The 22602-nt window shown below is 38.9% G+C and overlaps 1 protein-coding gene across 1 annotated transcript in view; it reads right to left on the bottom strand.

Moving 5' to 3' along the window:
* Positions 1 to 22316, bottom strand: part of PALLD (palladin, cytoskeletal associated protein) — a 343422-nt gene extending 321106 nt beyond the window's left edge. Inside the window, 1 exon segment of the mRNA XM_037526416.2 lies at positions 21406 to 22316. Within this exon segment, the coding sequence (XP_037382313.1) occupies positions 21406 to 22316 (911 nt within the window).
* Positions 22317 to 22602: the final 286 nt, after the last annotated feature.

The raw sequence follows: 22602 nt of genomic DNA, 5'->3' as shown, positions 1-22602 counted from the left end.
TGTGAGAAGGGAGCAAGATGGGCGCCATGAAGACTGAAATGTCAAGAAAGATTTATCCCGAATGGGGGAAAAACTTTTTAGACTTTATTGCAATTTGAGAAAATGGTCTTCCAGGGCATATAATTTCCTTTCATTTTGTTTGGCTGAAAGGGCACAGGAATCCACCTGGGCCAAGGGACAGACTGAAGTGGAGATCTGAAGTCAGGGATCTTTTGTGAAAGCCCTGGTAGTGGGAAGTCAGAAGTCTAAGGTAATTCGATCATTAAAGCTAACACAAGAAGCAGACACTTCTAATCCTAAGAAAAGATTCAGCATAGTTTCACTTATCTCTCCTTTTTATTAAGACAACTAAAGAATGACTGACAAGTTACAATTTATTAAGTGAGGTCTTTAGCTGGCACTTAGGAGTTTAGAGTTCTTTAAATTTTATTGAAAATTATACCCCATGTTGCTTATGTGATTATTTATGTGATGATGTCATAGTTGGTATTTTTATGTAGAAAGAATGTGAGTCTGTGTGCTAAATTCCTGCTTTTGCTCAGTTACCTCCTGAAAGGCTAGTATTTGGACATCTGCCATTCACATGATTACCTTCTTTTGTTTTAATGTTAAAACTTTCAATTTATTATTTTGTAATTTTAAATAAAGATAGGAAGATCTAAATATAGATATGGACAATTATTTATCAGATATTTGAAGAGGTGACTATAAAAACTTTTGTTTGTCTAAACTTGCTGAGTTTCTCAAGTGTGTGTGGGAGGGTATTGGTATTCAGATGGGTTAATTCTCATGGTGCTGTCTCCAGTATTTCAAGATGTTTAACACTAAATGCCACAGACATTTTTGTCCACTGTGATGCTGCACAGTGGGATCACCCTGTTCATTTCCAGCCGATCTTTGGAGAGTGGTATATGCATGCACGCTCCAACACATTCCCCCCATCTCCTTCCATCATCGTAAGAGACCCACTGGTCTGGGGGTATGTAGATGTAATTCTCTGAATCTCAAATATTATAGAAAATCAAAAGAAACTCTAATAATAAGGGAAACCAATTACAAATCAAGAAATCAGAATTCTAATTTTAATAATGCATCTTTTCAATATCAGGCTCCTTGTACAACTTGAGCTTTGCTTTTCCCTTCCATTAAATGGCAATAAACAACCTCTATTTTGGAAATTTTTATGTAAGCCAAGAGATCATACATATATTACAGTGCTCTGAAAAGTATAAAAAACAGTATAAGGAAGAAATATTGTGAATAATCCTCAGTAGTTACTGTCTTTGGGTAATGTCATACATGGCAATCAATTAGCATGTTTTAGATACAGTTCTCGGAGTTGCAGAGAATAAGAGAATAAGCCACAAAGAAGCCACAGAGAGAAAAGCCACACTGCAGAGGGGAAGACAAAGTCTAAGTGGTCAAACAAGATGATAATGCAAAGGTAGTATATGATTAGAAACAGGCATGCGAGGTTACCAGTATGTGTTAGAGAGGTTTAGGGGAGAAATTGTGTTGAATAGAGGATGTAAAAAGCTAAAAATTGTGAAGAAACCCCACTATACACTATATGAGATGCAGGGTTCTCTTTCATTACACACATTAGAAAAGCATCAATTTTCTCCATATGGATATTTTTATAGATCACAGATCTTGGGGACGTAAATAATTAAAACTTTCTTCTTGGGAAGTATTATCCAATGACAACTCTTAAATAAGAGAGAGCAGTGGTGTAAGAAAGGAAATGTATTAGTCTCTGACAGAGAGAGCAGCAGCTAAAATGCCCTCTGACTGACTCTCGGCCTGACACGTGTGCTCATGTGTCCCTGTGTTCCCTGGCTCTTCTCTGACTCTGTCTTGTTCCTGTTAGCTTTGGTCCTTGCGCCCTGGCACTGGTCCAGTCTTCTCCTCAGACCTGGCACTCCTGGATATGAAGTTTGACCCCAGTGGGGGCCCTGGAAAGCCATCCCTAAGGGGCTGATTCTTGACTTCAGTTTCCTCTGGAAACCTAATTAACGTGCAACCTGGAAAGAGATTTCCTACCCTTGTCTTGAGCAAGATATTAAAAGCCCCTCAACAATGAAGAGATGGCCATGTTAGAACTTGGCAAGACATTTAATATATGATTTTGACCACTCATATACCTATTAACCTGAAAATTTTCAAGGAAAGATGACATTGTCAATTGCCACAGGCTGGATTTCTACTTTTTCTTCCTGTATCCTTTGTTGTGGTAAATCTTTCCCTTCTTGGCTGAAAGCGACCTTTTTTTTTTTTTTTTTTTAAAGCTATAACACTGAACTCTCCAGATTTTTCTTCCTCTCTCCTCTCTGAGCACTCTGTCCTAGGTGGCACTGACTTCTCTTCTCTCAGCTGCCTTAAGTGCAGATCCGGTCATCAGGCTTTGTCTCTCTTGTCAGTACATCCTTCAGCCCAGCTGTGTCTACATCTGCGTGAAAACTTCCAAACTCCAGCCTGCCTTTCAGACCACAGGCAAGACCTTTCACATGAATGCTCTACCCATAGCTCAAACTCCAAATAAACGTAGCACCAGCTTTCCTCTAACATCCAAATATTATGTATCTCTTCCTCCTTTGATCTTTCCTTTCTGAATGGCATAATCTTTGATCTAGTCATTCAGGCTAGGAATTTCAGGAATGATTTTTATTGCTTATTTCTTTTATTTCTAATTTCAAAACTTAACAAATCACTGAAAACATCTTCAAAATGTTTGATGAATCTGGCCTTTCATGTCTACTGCTGCAGTATTTTTCTCCCTCAGTTTCTTGCTGGCAACTATATAAATTATAATTCAATTAAAATTGAATTAACAGCCTCTAGTTTCTTTCCCTGGCAATTAATTCGCTGCTGCCAGAGTTAATGTTTTCATTTAAAATAATTTAATTATAAATGTAATAAAAGATCATTGTAAAAATTACAACAACAGCAGTGTAGAAAGGAAAAAGGGAGTCTTTGTCTCTACTTCCCTGAGCTCCCAAAGATTTCACACACATTTAGTCTTCCAGACATCATTCTAAAACAGATGTGCACAAAAATGACTTGTATTATTGTCCTCAAGGATTCACTACTTATGCTGAAATGTCAGGTGTTAGTTTGGTTGCTCATTTTGGGTAACCAATTTTGATTCTTTGTGAGATTGTAAAATTTTCTCTTCATCTTGAGATGTCATCAAAAGTACTATGTCTCATTTATTGTATCCAGAGAAAATCTGTTTGTCTAAATATGCCTGTATTTCTTTAAGAAAGACTTATTTTCTTATATTATTTATTTCAATGATTTCCTTCCCTTTCATTATCTGTTTTCTCCTTGTGGAATATCTTCAAACCTCTATCCTTTCAAATAGCATAAATCACATAGTCCCCCAATTCTATACATCCATATACTTCTTTCTCTTACATCTGTGCAATAAATCTCTCTACTATAAGTTACCACAAGTAATATATTATTTTTCTTTTAATGCATGCCTTGAATTAGAAATATGTAAATAGGTGGAAGATATTCTTAAAATATGATTTACAGTTTGCACAAGAATTTCTTCTAGAGAGAATTCTCTGTTGGAAATATCTGGGTGTCATATGATGCCAAAACATCAGAGGAGAGGGCTGCTGCCTTGTCAAGTAGAGGAAAAATAATTTAAAGCTTCTCCTGCAATCTAAGAGAAAAGAAACAAGAAAGTGGAGATAGATTGGGGAGAGAGGTGAAAGCAAGATAAGGAGAGTCCAGGACTCATCAACTCTGGTGTTTATAGGTGGTTACTGGTGAACATGGGTGTCTGAAAAGGGCATTTAGCTCCCCAGATTATCTGCCCGTTTCACTCACTTGCATATTGTGGGCATTCCTGTGATCTCTCATCTCTCATCTGTTTCCTTTCACATCATTTCCTATCAAATTTATTTGATTTATAAATATGAACTAAAAATTTTCAAATGTGGAACTTAAAGAGAAGCTGAGGCCATTCAGCACAACATAGAAGCAATGTGTGTAGAAATAGGGGCCTGGTAAGTGAAGAAGGAAATGGAAGAACTTTCACAAGCCACAAAATTGGCAAGACTAGGAGACAATTATATCTATACCTTGAGAGACAGGAACTTCCAATGACAAATATCTATGCTGTCTGTCTCCCTCCTACAGTTCTAGATTTACTGGAGTGGTGGACTGAATCCTTACAACCATGGGCACATGGCAGCACTCCACTCTGCGGAGTGTTTTCTAGATGTTCATCACATGAACAATATAGTTGAAATTCATACAACAGACACTCAGTAACAAAAGGCCAAGGACCTGGTTGTAGTGAAATATTTAGTTTAGTGAGATGGTTGAAATTTTTGGTTAAAATATTGGACTTTCAGTCTTTGAGATAATAATAAACCACCTTCCTTTGCTTCTGATTGTAGTGGACAGACCACGGTTAGCTGTTGTTACTTCATTTACATTGTATTACATACACTATTCTGGAGAAAATCATCTCAAGGATTTTTTCCAACTCTTTATAATGTCTAGTTATTCTACACTGAAGCAGAGGACTACAGTAGGTTGATGAAATAACTAGTGTGGTGGGAAACCTGACTGAGAAACAAGAAACTGGCTTGAAGTTTATACATTTAATATGGAGCCGGGTCGCATTAAAACAAAAACAAATGTTTGAATCAGTATTTTAGGTGGAGAAGGCATATATTTTGCTTTGATTTTTTCTTCTTTAAAACTTTTTTATTGAAGCAACAGCGGTTTACAATATTTTATTGGTTACAGGTGTACTGCATCATAATTTGAGGTCTGCATAAATTGCAACCCTGTCACCTCCAAAAATACAATTTCTGTCCATCACCCTACAATTGACCTTTTTTACCCTGTTTTTCCCTGTCCTCTTCCCTTCTGATAATCACCATTTTTTGTCTACGCTCACTTACTTAGTCAGGTTCTCATCTGGAAAACTTACATGTCATTACTCATTAATCTTGTAATTATTTGGTTTTAAAGCACCTGCTTCACTTGATTTTCTGACTGCCTTCACTCGTCCCATGAGACCGCCCATGAAAGAAACAAGAATTGAATTAGATCTAGGGAGTCTTTCAAAATGCGCTATCGCCAAGAATTTTATTTTTGTTTTTTTAGTAAATGGTTGCTCTCAGGTTTTAATACAATAGTTGTTGTAGCAGTTAGGCAAAGGGAGACTTCCTTCCGCTTTCCACCGCATCTTGCTGATGCAGTTCAGTGAGTCTGAGGAGGCCATGCCCACCTTCACTGTGCTCTGCTGCCCTCCACTTTCCTGCAGCTCCCACCTTTGTGCTGTGCTCTTCCCTAACTGAGGAAGAGAATCAAGCTTTGAGGAACAGAGCACAGTTCTCAAAGCTCCTCCTGATTCCCATGCACAATGTGCCTTCTTACCATCAATCTGGACTACTCTTTCTACTTCCATTTGACTCACATTCTAATATGATTATACCACCCTGGTCACCCTCAGCCCCTGGTATCCTGTGTCTTGCACTCTAATTAGAGTTTACTCAGTTAGGGATAGAGATGTGAGGAGAAAAAAGGCCCAGAGTACACCTGTGGTGGCTAGTTTTCAAATAGACTAGTAAGTGCAAGAAGATAATAAATCATTTTATGGCACTAATTTTGGGAGTGGTTTTTTGTGCACCATTAAATAAGCAAAACACCACTTCATACGCATAAACCATCACAAACCATCAATGATTAGGAAGTCTGCCACACAGTAATCCCAGCTATACACCTGAATTGGAAATCCTTGGGTGATTTACTCTTTGAGTCTCAGCTTCCTCATATATAAAGTGGTGAGGAGCTCACTCTCCAGAGTTCTTAGAAGAGTGGAAAGGAAGAACAAATATAAATGCCAGGCATACATAATGTCCGATTAAATATTAATCATCAGTTTTTATCATTGAAATAGAATGTATAAATAAGAAAATTTCACTGATGACATAGTATGTGTTTTTATACCTTCATATCAACTCGATCCATTTACCAAGTTACAAAACTGGAGTTAAAGTTTACTTTAAAAGCCTAAAAACGATGAGAAGTAAAAGGAAGAATAAGGCTGAAAAAATAGTTCTCAGCCCAGTTACTTCCCCATGAATAATCCCAAATTTACTTTAGCAATTTTAGGATAAAGTAATTCCAATTTCAGGAATTGGTCAAGCTGTCATATCTGCTTTACAAGAGTTATGGATCATCTCTATGAGCAATCAGCGAAGAAGAGAGGATGCATTAAATCCCAGATAACACAAGAAGTGTTTCATGAAAGCCTGAGATCCAAAGGTGGTGTCAAGGTTTAAGGAAACCACAAGAAAGAAAGATCAATCTGAGCATACAGCAAATTGTTACCACCCCAAAGCCTATAGGACCTGGAGAGGGAGCAGCTTCCTGAACACAGAAGAGAACATCAAGTGGCCAGGATACCTTCATTTGATAGAGGGCACCAAGGTGAGCACCGCCCCAGGAAGTGAGGGAACTAAGTGCCATGAATTCCTCTCCATCATTCCTTTGATCTACCAGGGGTCCCTGGGGTTGAACCAAATGGAGCTGGGAGGAAACTGTTGTAGTTCACACGCGCTCACACACACACACACACATACACACACACACCCCACATCACCTTTCTAGGGCAAGGGAGCAGAGTGGAAAAGAGTGAAAGAGGATGCACTTTGTGAAGGGGGCATGAAGGGAAGCACTGTCTTGCTTCTTTCCATGCCTTTACTCTAAGCCATAAAAGCAATCAAGAGCATCACTCTTTCCACTAATGACCTTCGTCCCTTCAGGATGGAGGTCACGTAAGTGTTGCAGTAAGCAACCAACAGTTTGTCCACCAACAGCTGAAACAAGTGTGTATTGACCTCTGGCATCCAATCGCCCCCAGCTCTGCCTTTTCTCCTCTCTCTCTGGAATATGATGCCATCTGCTCCAAATCCTTTATGTTGCCTCTTCTGATTATCTGTTCTGAGCCTTTATTTGCCTCTCTGTAATTTTTTAACCTCTGACTTCAAACTTGCTTACTGATCTGATAATCTAAGACCCATTTACTGTATTTGGCCAACTACCCATTGCCACGCAGGTGAGGGTTTGAGAAAACATTCCACATGCCAAGAGCCTCTGGTAATTTCTAATACCCATCAACCATCTTCCCATGGGCATTAAGCAGAGGTGATTAGCACAGGCATGGCATTATGTTTGAAAGCTGAAAGGCAAACTAAGTCATGTTTCTATGTATCCACTTGAGAGTTAAACTGGCCTGCCAGACAAAAAATTCAGGAGAGGGCAAGAGAAGCAATACGTGTGAGGAGAGAACTAGGACTGATCTGCAATGTGGATGTGAGTGAGAGTTTGGATCACAATTTACTTTCTTTGGATGTGAGAAAATGTAACATTTCAAGCAGAGCAAACTATAATGAAAGACAGGTTTGGGTTGGGTTTGATCTTTTTCTGATTTGTCAAAATCTGAAAGCCAGAAAACCATCCAAAGGGGAAGAGAAGAAACACATGTATGATGGTTGAGACCATGAAGTGCCTCCTGAATTATAGGTAGCTGTGAGCTAGTCTTGTGTTCTGAGAAAAACATGGCTCTGTGAGCTCCTGAGGTGTGTGGGAAGCTAAATTCTGTGCTGGGAGGCAATGGGCTGTTTCACAGTCTCGTTAGAGAAGACACACCTTTAAATTCCAAACCATTTTACATAGTGCAGTGGATAAATAAATATTAAGATTTTAAGATTTACAGATGAAAGGGACTGGGCAAGTATAAATTTTTTTAATTGGCAGCATAAGTATTACAGGTGTCTATTATATACAATACAGTGGCAGTAAAGTTACTGTGCCTCGCAGTAGGATAGACACACCTTGTTAATGGAGTCATCATTCTACCTGTATTGACCTGTTAAGAATTGGAAATGAATACAATCTAAACACAACAGCTGTCATGTTAGAGTGGTTCTGCTGATTGTTTCTCTGTAGAATGTCCATTGTCTAAAGAGTGATGCTGTCTCTAATTTGAAACAAAGGGAGCACTTGAAGTATGTGCTCCAACCCACACTAGTTAATTTTCCTCAAACATTAGGACCTAGGAAAAAAATGAATTGATCAAGATATTTGTGAAGATGAGTGTGCACAACCAGGGAGCAGCATTTTCCGGTAAATCAAACTAACCCAAACCTGAGGTAAGATGGTATTTCTGGAGAGGGTCCCACATGGTGCGCAGACCTCTCCTGCCTCCCGCTGCTCCCCTCAGCAGTGTATTTCCTCAGTCTGTCTGTTCTGTTCCCCGGTCTGGCTCTGGTGAATTCTCTCACCCTCCCACGCTTCTGACTGTACCCCAGTGCTTATGTAAATAAATAAATAAACAAACAAACAAATAAATAAATAAATCTTAGAAAAAAAAAAAGGTGGTATTATCCCAGAAAATCTTCCTGACTCCACATGCACCCTCCCACCTGCACCATATTCATCACACTGCATGGTCCCTGGAGAATTTCACTCTGGGCTCAGAAGAGTAACTATCATTTTGATGTGTGCATTAATGTTTAACGCTAGGATGACCCTCATCTGACATATTGTCCAAAAGTCAATGTGATTTCTTCAGTGTTGATACAGCCCTCTTAATAACTGCTGTCCAAATCACTCAAATAATTAATTCTTTAAAAAATTACCTTATTGTATTGCATGTTACAAAGCTCTGTCAAGAAAAGTTTTGTTAGAAATCAATGGAGGCCTCCCTGATGGTACAGTGGGTTGAGCGCAGCGCTGTCCTCAGCTTCTGCAGCGCGGTTTCAATTCCCCGCCAGCCAGGGAGATTCTCACATGGCGCGGCAGACCTCTCCTGTCTAGCCCGCTGCTCCCCTCAGCAGTGTATTTTGGTCCATCTTTCTGTTCTGCTCTCTGCTCTGGCTCTGGTGAATTCTCTCACCCTCCTACTCCTGGCCTGTACCCCAGTGCTTGTATAAATAAATAAATCTTAAAAAAAAAATAACATTACAAAAAAAAAGAAATCAATGGAGCTAAAATGTTTTTAGTACAGATGAGTGGATTAGGATGGTGTGGTTTATACACATATGGATTACCACTTAGCTGTAAAAAAAAAAAATGAACTGTTGCCATTTGTGACAACACGGTTGGCACTGGAGGGCTTACGCTAAGTGAAATATCCTGAAGGTGAAAGACAAACATGTGGAACATAGAGAAACAAAACGAAGGGTCATATAAAACCAAATTAATAACAAATCCTAGAAATTCAACTGCAGAATTGAGGCTACCATAGCGGGAGAGGGAAGCAGGAGAGCAGAGTGGGGAGGAGGCATAATGGACTATGGTGAAGGACTATGGGTGCCTTGATGGGGGGTGTCGTGGTAATGCCCTCCTGAAGGGTGTGATCCTTTACCTTTAAATCATATATAGTGGTTGTAAACCTATGTTGCCTCAATAAAAATAAAATCGTCCCGTTGGTGTTGTTGGGGCCAGTTTCTGGTGATGAGCTGTCCTTGCTCCTGGAGCAAGTAATGATTGCCTGTACCAGGGTTATGGCCACTGCATACCAACAGTCTTTATTAAAAAGCTGGTCACTACACAGAAGCATTAAGTAGTACAATACCAGGTCACAAATTACATGTTATGTTCTGGGTGGGATTACTACTTTGCTCATGAGAGGAAGAGAGACCTGGCTCACTGGCATCGAAAGTGGAAGTTACAGCCCACGCCCTTACAAGCTGTATCAATGGAGGTTGTACTATTAGTAAAGGTGCTTTCTCTCCCTCACATCAGCATTAAAAGGTGGGCTGGGAATGTGCATTTTCTCATGAGAACCAGTAAACCATTGATCATGGCTTTTATCTTTTCCATTTTTTCTTAACATTATCTGCAGCAATGAAAGGAGGCCATCCACAGGCTTTTAGAGAAATAATTGGCGACTACTGTGTTAGGTGCTTCTAATGGTAAACTGGGGTTCACCCTAACTCTGTTGGAGAACAGTTCTGTAAGAAGGGCTATGTGCCACATTCTACTCAGTATGACAGCGTTGTGAAATGGTATAAAGTACAGAACAAGTGGGCAATTTTCCTTAAACATTGCACGTCTTAATTTTTTTTTTTAAGTAGAGATTTTTTTATAGAGAGAGAAATATTGTATTTCACGGAATCTAATACAACACTCATTATAAGACACCATTACTTTATGAACCATTAAGAAAAAGATCAGGGCCTCCCCAGTGGCGCAGCAGTTGAGAGCTGGGTTGCAAAGATGCCCACAGCCTCTGCAGCACCGGTTTGATCACTGGCTGCTCCCCGGCCACTGGAGGAGGGTCCCACATGGCGCGCAGACCTCTCCTGCCGCCCGCTGCTCCCCTCAGCAGTGTACCTTGGTCCTTCTGCCTGCTCTGCTCCCCGCTCTGGCTCTGGGGAATTCTCTCACCCTCCCGCGCTTCTGACTGTATCCAGTGCTTGTATAAGTAATAAATAAATAAATAAATAAATAAATAAATCTTTAAAAAAAAAGGAAAAAAAAGAAAAAAATCATGTTGTACCAAGATGGGAAATAATTCCATTACAACGCCAAAATTAAAAGTTCTGATCAAATTTGCGGGTATAAAAGCAATGAAAACTATTTCATGACAGAATCTTACAATGATTGTAAAGTGCCTTTTCCAAAATGTATTGATTACAGTTGTTAAAACGTGACAACATGCGTGTTTTAGCATCCATGAAATATGGTAATATCTACTTGTCAGACTAGTGAGTTTATACATGGGAAGCTCTTAGAAGAATGACCAGCCTATGCTAAATACTCAAGAAATGATGGTTACTAATGTTGTTATTTCTATTATTATCAGTAGAAGAATAATAACAACTTTCATGAGGGCTGAAATTCAGTAGTTCTTTAAGAAAAATAAAGAGGAATAATTTTAACTATGACAGTAGAATGACAAGGCAAAGGTTGAGAAGAAGGAAAATAACATTTCAGCATAGACTTCGCACAGTTTGGTGGCATGTTTAATTCTGTACATGGATGACTCAGGCACATATGATGCTGGCTGAAAGCTGCAGTAAGTTCTGGTGTTAACTTTCAACTCATTATGGGATGACAAGGCCCCTAGAGGAGTGACTAAGCCTAGCTAAGCTCTTAACCTTGATCAAATCCTCATTTGTGAATAAAACCCTCTCTGTATTCTTCTGGGAGAAAAACTTGCTGGTCCATGTCATCCCTTCAGCAAAATCAAAAATCATATAATGATGTGGTGAATTCTTTGACTGTGGTGCTTCAAAGTAAAAAATGAAACAAATATTTTCTGCCTCATCTCCATACACTTCACCAACTTTATCTATTGCTCTATGCACAAACACATTCCATGAGGAATGGACCATTTTCTGCTGCTGCAATTGATTTGTCAGACTATCTATCATGGTACAAATGATTTTGAAGATCTGCTTGTTTGTTTTATTTTTTAAAGATTTATTTACTTACACTTATAAGAGCTGGGGTACAGGCCAGAAGTGTGGGGGGTGAGAGGATTCACCAGAGACAGAGTGGGGAACAGAACAGGCAGACTGACAAAATACACTGCTGAAGGGAGCAGCGGGCAAGACAGTAGAAGTCTGCTGCACCATGTGGGTATCTCCCTGGCAGGGGATCGAACTGGTGATGCAGTGGCTGCGGACAGCTCCATAGGATGGGTCTCAATCCTCTGCACCAAGGAAGAACCAATTATCTTCAAATGTAAGTCTTCTCCCAACCTCACTTTCTTCTCTTCCCCTTTCCTCTCCTACTCCTCCTACCCCTTCCACTTCCTTCTTCCCCATCTCCTTCTTGGAGGAGACTTGTTTTCTATTTTTCCATTAGAAAATACTTGTTCAACTCCAACAACCCAAACTAAAAGCTGTTGTCTTTAAAAAAAAAAAAAAATCCTTATTCCCTAGGGCATTTTTTTTATTTATGTTGTCTGGCCCACATGTGGATTATATAATCTGTTATTGGAAACTTGTTTCTGTGGCCTAATTTACCATATGCTATTATATTGAACTAGACTTCACTGTTAGAGCTAAAAACCAAGAGAACAGAAATAGTTTCCCCTTGTAATTAGCAATTTTTCTGCCAGGAATGGCTTTGGATTGTGTTTCTCTATCAGTGCTCAGGTGACTAGCAGTTTACTCCTATTCTAGTAGATATTAAACATGACACTCTACTCTTTCTTGGCTCAATAAATTAAAATTTAATAGGAAAGAATCATTTCTATGGCTTCCTATCATTTGAACATACTAAATGGTGGATTTTTGCATCCTGATCAACACAGTAAGCAGTATCAAGTTTCAGACTTACAATTAAATTTGCTACAGTTGTATTTATAAAGTAACTCCTTTAACCATCAAAAGAATGCAATGTCTAAATGGAGTTCTTGAATTGCTGTAATTATGCCTAAACAGATTCAGTGATCCGTGATGCAGTACTGCCCTGAAGCAAGTGAAGAAACATGTCAAGAAGTACTTTAAGCAAGTCTAACAGAAAAGATTTGAGGTTGAGATTTGGGGAGTTTTGACTGTGAAAATATCAAAATTTCAGAGACAAATTCTTTCCAAACAACTCTTTCATAGTAGTTTGCATAACAGTCAATTAAACTTCCAAAAAGCACATTCTTTTCCCTTTGAAAGCTTTGCTGTATGGTAGAATACTTAACAGGGAGAAAATACAAAATCAAAGCCAATTTATCTAACTGGGGAAAAAGCCTACATTTGTTACTCAAATTATTTCTAGAGTTTTCTTCCTGCTGACATTATTGGAATACAAAAACAGGGAGTGGCTAAGGTGTTGGGGAACCACTTTCAATTGGCCTTAGAAAATATTTAACAGGAACCCATGAAGTAAACTCAGGGAAATTGCTAAACAATGTAAAAAGCAGCAAGAAAACAATGGTCAAAGAGATTTGATGTTTTGGAAGGCTTGCCAAGTTGACAATAATCCACAGTAAGGGTGACCTTCACAGTTTTGAGGTTTAAAAAGAAAAAATGGGGAGATAATTAGTTGCAGGAGGGAGGTACAGAGATTGAAAGTAATCATTTTCCTTGGCTTTGATCCCATCCCCTACAGCAGTAAAGGAACAGAAGGCCAAGTGAGGTGAAAGTTTCTAGAAAATGACAGTATTCAGAGACCTGGGAAATGCATCCCCACTATTGTAATAGAGCCTTGGTGATGATGCTGCCTTCCAAATCCCAATGAAATTCTGACTCACTGTCCCAATGAAAGAAAAACCTTTCAAGATAGACTATACCTTAGACATTAGTCGTTCAGCCTATAATTTTGAAGTGTTGCCTCTCCATAAGTGCTGTACCATTGTGATTTCTTAGCAATACCAAAGAAAATTATGGTATAAAGATTTTAAAGAAAGCATTCGGGTTCAAAGGTTTTGAGAAAGTAAAGTATAGGGGGTTTATACCAAATCAATGGCAATGAAAGTGAATATGAGAATACCTAATATAGAAAATACAAAAATACCTTAATATATATTAAGATAATACTCTGTGCCTGGCACAGTTCTCAAATTTTTCCTTGTGTTAACTAACTTAACTCCCACAATAACGCTAGAGATAGATACTTTACTTCTTCCCACTTTACCAACAAGAAAATGGAGACATAGAAAGACTAAATAATTTGATATGTGATAGAACCAAGGTTCACTCTTGCTCCAGAATCTGCATTGTCAACCATCAAAGTCTTTTGATGTTTGTCTTGCCAGTACACATACATATTCTATGCATAAGCATATTTTTAATTCTAAAGGGATTCTCTCTGTTTTTATTCCTTAGGAAAATTTATATATATATATATATATATATTATTCATTAGTTTTCTTGTGAATTCAGAAACTTGGCCATTGAGATGTTAACTGAAATGATGGAATCAATTCTTTAGAATAGAAATTAATGTCTAATTTGGCAACTGCTACTTTGACTAGGTCTCAATGACTTCAAATCAATTGAAATTTCTGACGATAGTAATACTCCACATTTGCCTTGGATAGCAAGCTTGCTTCTTTATTTATCAAGTATCAGTATGAACAGTGTTTTCTACAGTGGAATGGGATGGGCCTGTCAGGGCATCATGTTATCGTGGGTTGACCAGGAAGATGTGATAACCCAGCTGTACCCACTCTGTAATGTTCATATCATTAAACAAAAACTACAAAATAGTGGCAATATTTTCTGAGCTCAATGATACTGAGTTAGCCCATTCACTCACTGGTGTACAGAAACAGATTTTAAATTCTTGTTTATAATGGTCTTTTGGCAGCTGAAGTTTTGTAGAGGTATAGCTAATATTTCGAGTGAGAATTATGAATCAGTAGATATTGGATAAAGGAACAAGGATTGAGAGGGAATTGAAAAGATAAGAAAGAGGACAAAACAGCATGATAGACCATAACCCTATAATTTATAACTCATAGAAATCACCTGTATAGAAGGAATTAGACATGAGGGTATATCTTCATTTCAGTGAAAATAAAAGTGCCTTTTTCTTAGTGTTTTTTGGTTTCTAGTTCTAAGGCAGTTTAATGTCTAGGGAATATTTTTTGTTCTAAGTAAAATATAAAAGATGTAGATTTTCAATTCAATGTACATGGAGAAAGAAAAGATGATTTAAAAGTGAATTAAAGGGACCAGGAAAAAGAATAACTGTAAGAAAGAAAATATCAAAATCAACAAACAACTATGAACCAGAGACACTCTATGGGGGGTGGGGGGTGGAGAAAGGAGGGATTGGGGTCAAAATAAGGGGGTGGTAATTGTATGGGGAATATAAAAATAAAATTTAAATAAAAAAAGAAAGCTGGAAAAAATTGTAAGTAGGAAATGAATATGGATACTTTTTTTTAATATACGGATCAATACATTAAAAAAAAGTGAATTAAAGGAAATGATAAAATAACAGGGTGGTGTAAAATGGTCAGACTATGGCAATATTAAAGATAGAGCCAACCAGTATTGCAGGATGGATTGGATGACCTGGGGAGTGAGAAAAAGAGATGTTAAGAATAACTCCAATTTTTCCTTTTTACTTGAACAGTTGAAAAGAGGATTGTCATTTGTTGACATGGAGAAGATTTGGAAAGAAAAGTTTTTAGGGAGCGAGAAGACCAGAAGATAAGCTTTGGATATACAATATTGATAGTTGTCCATGTAGAGTTATGTCAAGTAGATAACTGGATATTACACAAAATTTAGTCTATGTACATCTTCAATTTTATTGTGCATCACAAAATTGTGCCTCAAATGGTGCCTTTTCACATTTGATGTTGCAGTAGTAATACTTGTACTGAACTTTTCATAATGATTAACTCAATGCACTATCTGATGTCTCATTTTGACAAAAACTTAATTTTTTAAGTGTCATCTTTAACAAAAACGATACCCTTGGACTAAGTCATCTGGATCCCGTATATGCTTTACAAGCACTGCATATTCATAACCTACTGGCTGGTGATACTGTTGCCACATTTACCCAAACCAGAGCAGTCAATAAATGGAATATTCTACATACTTACACCCTCATAAGAAAAGTGAGTAGAGGCTTATTTTTTTTTTTTTTTGAGGAGATGTAAATTTCTGTAGTCAGTGTTGCATAGATTTGATGAGGCTAATCTTGTTTTGGTTTCTAAAGATGATCAAAGTCTTGCAAATGTAAACTAATTGGAGACAGTGGAGGTGCTGGGTTTTGATTATAAACACAAACTTTGGTTTATGTTTATGGTTTACTTTGCGGTATTAACTTACTGAAAAAAAGAATAACCAAGAACAGCTATGTTCCCTATCCCCCATTTCTTGTGTCTCCTGTCTGTTTCCCTCCCTGCTCTCTCTTAACCTCAGAGCCCTCAGAATGTTTGTTTATGTCCAGTAGTTTCTGAAAGTGTTTTTACATTGTGAATTATCTGCTATATGAATGGCCAATATTTGTTTCTATCATTTTTACTTTGCTGCATATAACTGTTTTCCCAAATTCCCTCCATTTTGTTGAAAATGGCTGCACTTCATCCTTGTGGCTATATAATATTCCATGGTATGTATGAATCACATCTGTTTGATCCATTCATCCACTGAAGGAGATTTATGCTGCTTCCATGTCCTTGCAATTGTAAATAACACTGCTGTGAATATTTTAGAATATATGGTGGGGTTTTTTTTGGTTGTTATTGATGGTTTCATATTCATGGATATATGCCCAAGGTTGGGATACCTGCATTATATAGTATTTCTATTTTTAATTTTTTTTAACATTTTTTTTAGATTTATTTATTTATTATTTATACAAGCACTAGGTACAGTCAGAAGCTCGGGAGGGTGAGAGAATTCACCAGAGCCAGAGCAGGGAGCAGAGCAGGCAGAAGGACCGAAGTACACTGCTGAGGGGAGCAGCGGGCGGCAGGAGAGGTCTGCGTGCCATGTGGGACCCTCCTCCGGTGGCCGGGGAGCAGCCGGGGATCGAACCGGCGCTGCAGAGGCTGCGGGAAGCTTCGCAACCCAGCGCTCAACCGCTGCGCCACCGGGGAGGCCCTCTATTTTTAATTTTTTAAGGTAAATCCAGATTGCTTTCCACATGGTTTCACCAGTTCACATTCTCACCAGCAATGTAACAGGATTCCTTTTTCTCCATATCCTCTCCAGCACTTGTTGGGACCTTTTAGAGATGGGTCATTCTTATGCACCATTTTAATATGCATCTCACTTACTAGGAGTGATGATAAACATGTTTTCATATGTCTTTTGGCCTTCTGGATATCCTCTTTAGTGAACTGTCTGTTCATATCTGCTGCCCTGTTTTTTTTTTTTTTTTAATATAGAAATGCATTATACAAACTGTCAGGATACCATTTTCTTTAAAGATGTCTGGAATGTGAAGCCCAGTATAGGAGATTTTTAAAGTTGGCAGTTCTACTCATCTGCATTTCTGGAGCTTGTCAGTAAGCTTTGCACAACTAGATAAACAGCAGTGACAGAGGTTAAATCTTCTCACAAATCACTGGAGTACATAATCAGCAATCAGGAGACCTGTGTCATAGTTCAGTTTCTATAATTAATTACTTTTTGTTACTAGGCAGATAATTTCACAGCTTTCCATCTTAGTTCTCTCACAATGAAATGGCTTCAAACAGATAGTTGTCATAACAACATTTTAAAAAGAGCTGAAAGTGAAAATATAAAGCTTCATTATTATAATATTAGAGATTATTTTTTTCTCTATTATTTTTCATGCATTTTTTGCCAACTCATGAAAGTTGAAGATAGGGAGAAAAGGGAAACTGATGAAAAGGGACCATTTCTTTATAGTGTCGTGAGAATTGCATTAGGACACAATCAGAAAAACATGAATTCTGACTTTAATAATTAAAATGATTATCAGGGCCTCCCCGGTGGCACAGCGGTTGAGCGCTGGGTTGCGAAGCTGCCCGCAGCCTCTGCAGCGCTGGTTCGATCCCCGGCTGCTCCCGGCCACAGGAGGCGGGTCCCACATGGCGCGCAGACCTCTCCTGCCGCCCGCTGCTCCCCTCAGCAGTGCACTCGGTCCTTCTGCCTATTCTGCTCCCTGCTCTGGCTCTGGTAGATTCTCTCACCCTCCCGTGCTTCTGACTGTACCCAGTGCATGTATAAATAAATAAATAAATAAAAATAAATAAATCTTTAAAAAATAAAAAAATAAAATGATTACCAAATAATTAGCATGTAATATGAGTGGTATCTAAATCATACATGACTTCAATTATTGTTAAAGCTTTTCTTCCATCAACTTTCCTCTCTTTTGCTGAGGTTTTATTGGAATTATGCAAGAATAGAAGAAGAAAACAGAATTTTTTCAGTCCATTTGTGGTTATAACTGGTATTTGTGCCAGTTTTATTTGTGGGCGGGTGACGATGTTGTATATAAAGTAGAGATGCCTTGAAATGGATGATCTGGCTTCTATCCTACTATTTCCATCAATCTTCCCCTTCCTGTAGTTGGGTCTATTTTATCTGCATCTGTAAGTTTCAGTAAGCCCAGTTTCCCAAACCAAGTGGTTTCTATCTAGGCCAAAATAAGGAGTTTCAGGCCAGCAGTTTAATAGCCCAGCCATGTCCGTGTAGCAATTTTTTTCCTGTCCAGGACCCAGGACAAGTTTAGTCACTAAAGTCCTGCCTCATTTAAACATATCTGAGCCTTTGGACCAGTAGCATTGCCTGCTCCTTAACTAAACTCCTCAAGCGTAGAATTTTCTCCCCATGCTTCCAGACCCTGTATTTGGCACCTGACACCGGCTGCCATAATTTTCTGTGGGGCATTCGTTTAAAGTAAGTCTCAATCTTACCACTGGGGACGGCAAACTCCTTACATCACCCCTTACTCTCCTCCTAGTGCAGCTTATTTCTCAACAGAAGTATCTCTTGGTTTACCAGTCGGTGTCTATGGACTTCTGCTTACTGTTTGCTCCAATCCCTTATTATCCCCTTGCTCTCCACCTGCTCCTGGGACCTTAGGAATGAGCCCACCAAACAATAGATTTGTCTGATATCTGGGTTCTGAGTCCCCTGTAATGACACAATCTGAGCTAGGGTCAAAGACTCATCAGTACAGGGAACTCTATTAAAGATTTTCTTCCTTACACAAAACTTCTTAAAGATTTTCTCCTTAGACTATCCTTTGTGTCATGTGGAAAAGGAACAATGTTGTTAAATTTTTGATGTGCTAGCCAAGATCTTTATGACAGAAAGTAAGAAAACTCAACACTTAGACTCTTCCCATCAAAAAAACCTTGAAAAGATAATAAATAAATAAATAAAAACCCAGCCATTTTAAACAATGGCACATTCTCACCAAAGACTTATTTACTCCAGAAGGGCATAAGTTGTAATGGCTAATGAACATGGCCACAGGCTTTGGTAGAGTGAGAGATGATAAGAGGAAACTAGTTAAAACAATAATTCTGTAGCTACTAAATTAATGGGCCTTCCTCCTATAAAAAGAAAAGAGGCAGAAGCATGAATTTGATGGCCCTCAAATTACCAAATGCTTAAGTGAACTTTAACACGATAATTATGGCCTACTCATGGGAATTAATCCTTTGATTAAATGGATTGAAAGAGTGAGTGTACTTACCTGCCACAGTAATAAATCTGGAAGGGGCCGATTTTGAAGGTAAGCATAAATGGAGCCATGTGTAGTATGAAAACCTGTGGAACTGTTTTGAGTAATGTGAATATATTTTTTATTTATTTGAATGTATTTTTAACACAGAATTATTTGTTTGCAAGATTAGTGGGTTAATAAAATCTAAGTAGAATCCAAAAGAAATACTCTATTTAATTTCTATCATAGGCAAAACAGTAAGAAAAATTCTTAATGAAAATGATACATGCAAATATTAACCTATTTTAAATGAACACTTTTACTGCCCCCTGCTGTTAGTTTCTAGGAGAAAGATACTAAAATTACTGTAAGAACTGACTCAAGGTGAATTAACTGAAAAAATTAATTGGAAAAAAAACCTACTTCCATGCTTCTAATGACAACACTTTTCAGTCAGTATTTCTATTGCTTACTTCGTGTTTGTGAGCAAAGACTCAAATCAAGAAACCCACTCCAGGGAAAGGTAATAATGGATGTAGGGTGAGAGGTAAAGCTTGTGATTTGTAAAGTGCTAGGTTAATAAGAAAGTACCATCGTTGCCTTTTTTAGCCAGTGATGTCTCATAGTTTGCAGATTTCATAATTTTGGATATACTTTTTTATACTTACACAATTAAGGTAAAATTAGTCTTAATAGAAACAAAACTTTTGAAATAAATGAATGGTTTATTTTTTTTCTAGTATAATCCTGATTGAGATGTTCTTTTCATTTTGACATATGAAATTAAGAAATGAGAAATAATAAAAATAATAGGTAATATTAAGGCAGCAGTTACAGGTATATGACACTGGGTTTCAAGTGAGAACTTTTTTTAAACATATATTTCAGGTGCACAGTTTTATATTTCAATATATATATATATCTCACATAATTTTATTTTGAATAGTACTAAAGCCTATTATAAATGATCTTAATTCCATACACCTGCATCTACCTTCCTGTAAAAACCACTGAAAGCAACTCCTGGATTTATATAAAGAAAATCTATTCTTTTTTTTTTTCATCAGCACATGGAAAATTACTGAGGAAAGGGAAAAAAATGGGAAGAGAAACGTCTGCATAGACACAGGTGGGCAGGAAAGCTGCAGTTTTGAACAGACGCCTGCATAGACACACAGTCTTGAAAGACAAGAACTGCTAAAGAAAGTCTATTGTATCTTCTCCAAGGCACTGCTTTTTGCTCATATTTTATTTAGTCATCTTAAAATAGAATGAAGTAGATTATGTTGTAATTCTCATTCTGTAAACTGAGCCACAAAGTAATTTGATTAGGTGCACAGTTGTTAAAAAACACAAGGTATAAATCCTGCAGTGAAAAAGTGTTACAGCACACTCACCTACTTGTTATTATTATTGTTTTTTGCTGTGTTTTTGCTCCAGCAGCCAGAACCACCAGATGACCCACTCAGCAGGTCTGTAGCACCCCCAGTTTGGTTTCTCTTTATTTGTTGCTAATGTTCTTTCTTCTGTGGTTGCCTCACACAGAAGCATCTGAGTGAAATGTGCCCACTTACTCCACGTATTAGGCAAGATGATCTACTAGGACCTAACGTTGTGCACCACACCTTTTGTCTCTGTTCTGACAGACAACTTCTAGCTTTAGGAACTTTCAATCATTGGCAGCAACTTAAGTTCAAACAATGCACACACTTCTCAGACCACTTTAAACAAATCAGTTTTCCCTTTGTTTTTTTGTTTTTAAAGATTTATTTATTTATGCATACCAGAACTGGAGTACAGGCCAGAGGTGTGGGGAGGGAGGTGAGACAAGGTTCAACAGAGACAGAGTGAGGAACAGAACAGGCAGATTGACCAAAGTACACTGCTGAGGGGAGCAGCAGGCAAATCAGGAGAGGTCTGCTGCACCATGTGGGTTGCTCCCTGGCCAGCCAGGGATCCAACTCGTGCGGAGATATCTTCATAGGTTGTGTCTTAACCAGGGAGGCCCCAGTTTCCCCTTTGAAGTTCCCTGGGGCATCTATTAACTGCAGAGCCCTACACAACAGCCCCTTTGTGCTCCCCTAAGTCAGGAGCACAGGGCCCATGACCACAGACAGACCTGCCAGTGCCACTGCAACCCCTCACACTTACAACTCTGACATGCCTTTTGCCTTGCAGATATTTGTAAACACTATTGCAGACCTCAGCAAGCAAACTATATAGAAGGAAATTTCTTTGCCTCCCAAATTAAAGTTAAAACCTCAAATCACAACAAGTCACTTGATAGTCAGCATTAAAATGTCTTACCTGACTCGAGGTGGTGGGTTTCCAGTGACTCTGCACTCCAAATAGACTCTACTTCCTTCCTCCACTTCTTGACTCCTCAGCTTCTGGATGAATCGAGGAGGTGAGAGAAGGTGGGATACATTCTGGGGTTGTGGGTTTGAGATGCTGTTGTCTGGAGCAGCCACCTCCTGGCCAGCCTGGTAGCCAGGCCTGGCCTCAGGGGGCTTGACCTCTGCTTCCATCTCCTGCTGGCCTTCCATGGGGCTCTGGCTGGCTGAGGCACTCATCAGGGCTGATGGCTGATTTTTGGGAGACAGGTACCCGCTATCTGGGGAAGAGGATTCTCCATTGGGGCTTCTGTTTCTGGGCTTTGCTGCTTCTCTAAAGATGGATGTCAGCTCCTCAATGATATTAGCTGTCTTGTCACACAGCTCGCTCTGGGGGCCTGCCTTCCCTGGAGAGGCCGACTTGGGCCTCATGTTTGCGTCGGGGGTTTTTGCACCGTGTTTCTCAGTCTTTCGGAGGCTCCGGATATAACTGGGGCTGGCCAGCAGCGGGGACAGGGTGGCTTTCCTCTTCGAAACAGGTGAAGGGAGACTGTCTGTTGGTTCATGGGGCAGAGGCAGCCCCAGGCTTGGTCTGCTCTCTGGAGGCCCCTCTGTGGAGGCTGGCTCACCCGACATAGTCTCCAGACAGGAAGGATTTTCACAGAGGTTTCCAGGAGAGGTGTTGAAAATCTGCGAGATCTCCTTTTCAGAGTCACATTCTTCTGTCTCAGAGTTGACTATAGCCCTCCGGGCCAGGTCAAGACTCTTGTTTATCTCTTCCTGACTAAGAAAAGCAGATAGCTCCGGGAAGTCAGCAGTCTTGCTTTCTTCCTGCATGTCTGATAGGGAATCGTAGAAGGAATCATGGGAGGAAGTCTCTGACATATTTGAGTGGTCCTCATACACTCTGTCTGCTTTCAGCAGGAAGGCCGGAGGCACTGGAAACCAGCTTTTTCTTGTGCTCTGAAAATCAACATAGATGAAATTGCCATTAGTTGTAATGATGTGTGTGTGTGTGTGTGTGTGTGTGTGTGTGTGTGTGTGTGTTTTATTAAAAACTACAGTTCCAAAGTTAGGTGAAACATTAAGGAAAATAAATATACTTTTAAAAAAATTTTTTTTTTCTGTTCTATACATTGGAAGAAACAACAAGTATACATACGTGTGCTTA

Source organism: Talpa occidentalis, unplaced genomic scaffold (assembly GCF_014898055.3).
Source record: "Talpa occidentalis isolate TD23 unplaced genomic scaffold, MPIMG_talOcc4v2.1 talOcc4.4, whole genome shotgun sequence".
Lineage (NCBI taxonomy): Eukaryota > Metazoa > Chordata > Mammalia > Eulipotyphla > Talpidae > Talpa > Talpa occidentalis.
Note: the sequence above shows the minus strand (reverse complement) of the source record. Positions and strands in the feature narration are given on the sequence as shown.